Raw genomic sequence first — 2,458 nt, forward strand, 5'->3', positions numbered from 1 at the left:
TTGCATTTCGGCAAAGGAAAAGATTACTTGAAATGGCCTCAGGAACCTCTTGCACGACTTTTAGGAATTTTTCATGCGTTATATACTACGACTATTTAATCGACGTAATCGGAAATTAATTGGCACCGTGTGCAAAAGTTTCTCTCCGTTGTTCACGGTATAAGCACTCGAGAATCTATCGCGTTACGTTCTTCGCGTAATCTTGTAAGATCTGTTATCAAAGAGATTTTCGATGTCGATATTTCTCGAAAACAGTACCGTGTCCGCAACGTATTTAGGAACGATTATTCTCTTGCCATAACGGAACAACGCGCCCGTCGAAAGTACGGCAGAACCGTAAACGAATCAAACATTTTAATTAACCTATAGACGATGCCTGTTTTCAACAATGAATTTATTCATTTGTGATCCGATTAACGGTAGATAATTGTTGCGAATATTGCTGAACACAGAATATACATCATACACCCGACTCAATAATTCCGATAAAAGAGCGTCTCAACGAATCGTCTAACCCCGTGACTTATTTAGAATAAATGTAGGGTCGTGCGATATTTAACAAATCAGAGACGTCCTAGGCCAGATGGTCCTATTAAAGCTATTCATAGAACTCTAGGATAGCGGACTCGATTAACTGTAGGTTCATTGACACAAAAATTTGATATACCTTGTTCGATAAATGTGTATAGCTAATTGTGATCCAAAAAACATACCGAAGCCACAGCAATTTGCCATCCCGCGATAACTACCTCGTAAAAACTATCGGACCCACGCGAATCATAGACTCTTCTATCGTGAAAGGTACGCGAAACTACAGAGAAATAACTTTTAGTTACGTCCTTACCTTTCTCGAGGAACCGTGGAAATGAAATGACACCGCGTGATAAAATGATCTCGTACAGTACAAAACATGATTCCGTGAAATGTAGGCGTTATCGGCGTTGTCTATTATCTGGAAAGTAGTGGTATAGTACTATCGGCTAAACAGTGCCTCCTAATCAGTATCTATTAATTGTCGAATATGATAACGATCATTTCGTACGATCGTTCACGAACGTAGTCAAATTTCAAGATGTTACTAGTCGAAGCGTTTATCTTGCGCGTTCGAAATTTTTCCATTAGCAATTTTCTTCGAATCGCCGGCACTTTTCCAAAGCATTCCACTGATCAGCTTCATGCTCGAGATGAACTATACTACGCGATAGGCGCGAGCCGCCGGTCCAGTAATTCATAAATTTACAGAAGATCAGATTGGTGATAGGGATTATGAAATGATGGGGAAATGAATCGAAAGCGTCACGTGGAAATGACAATTATAATATAACGCAGATAAAGTGTTGATTGTTCCATTAAAACATTATCAGGATACAATATGATACTTGCAACGAGATCTTTGCGGATAATCGCGAAGTGTTAAGGAATTGTCAAGTACCGCATTACTCGCAATTGATAAGATTTCTGGACACTTATAAAAGCGGATGCGTCGGCAAAAACTATACAGTAGTTGTAATTACAACAGCGTTCATTGTATCCGGCAACCTTTAAAGAGATTCATTATGAGAGGTACGTACAAAAATTCATGGAAGAAGGTGAGCAGCTTTTATCGTGATGTCCAGATTTCCCCTGAGCTCGTTATAGAGGATAAAAGAAAAGCAAAATTCGATATTTAGATCAAGCAACGACAGTGTCAGCGAATATTCAACTGTGTCTTAAAGCGCGATCTATATACGCGAAAATGTTAAAAATTATGAAGTTATTATAAAATAACTGATCTCTAAATTGTTTTATATAAATTGTGCTATATCAGCTTTGAAATAATTATTTTTACATCATTGAAAAGAAAATTATCTGTCCTCAACGAAATTTCAAGTGTACATTAACGAAATCGTTAAATTACAACTTATGTCGTACATGTTTCAGGATTATACACATTGGCACTTGTGGCCACGTTGGCACTTGTGTCTGAAGGAAGAACTATACCATCAGACTGTGCAGCATTGCGCGACGGCATGCTGATTCCACATGAGTCGAACAGTCACAAGTTTTACGAGTGCGCCTATGGACAAAAAGTGGAATTCACTTGCCCAAGGACTGCCGATGGTTATCTGTGTTTTAACCCAGAATTGCAAATATGCGACTGGCCCGAATTTGTTCCTCAGTGCTATGCACCGGTAACGGCTGAGCCTACTACAGAAGAACCAGCTCCTACCGAACCGGCAACTGAAGAGCCAGCAACTGCTGAACCGACCACACCGGAGCCAGCAACTGCTGAGCCAACCACAGAGGTACCAGCTCCTACCGAACCGGCAACTGAAGGACCATCTCCTACCGAACCGGCAACTGAAGGATCAACTCCTACCGAACCGGCAACTGAAGGACCATCTCCTACCGAACCAGCAACTGAAGGATCAACTCCTACCGAACCGGCAACTGAAGGACCATCTCCTACCGAACCAGC

The 2,458-nt window shown here is 40.9% G+C and overlaps 1 protein-coding gene across 1 annotated transcript in view; it reads left to right on the forward strand.

Moving 5' to 3' along the window:
- The first annotated feature begins 1,503 nt into the window (after nt 1-1,503).
- Nucleotides 1,504-2,458, forward strand: part of LOC144477562 (uncharacterized) — a 1,768-nt gene continuing 813 nt past the window's right edge. Inside the window, exons 1-2 of the mRNA XM_078195291.1 lie at nt 1,504-1,563; nt 1,921-2,456. Coding sequence (XP_078051417.1) covers nt 1,557-1,563; nt 1,921-2,456 — 543 coding nt within the window. The 5' untranslated portion in view covers nt 1,504-1,556. The remainder of the gene's footprint in view (nt 1,564-1,920; nt 2,457-2,458) is intronic.

This window comes from Augochlora pura, unplaced genomic scaffold (assembly GCF_028453695.1).
Source record: "Augochlora pura isolate Apur16 unplaced genomic scaffold, APUR_v2.2.1 APUR_unplaced_192, whole genome shotgun sequence".
Lineage (NCBI taxonomy): Eukaryota > Metazoa > Arthropoda > Insecta > Hymenoptera > Halictidae > Augochlora > Augochlora pura.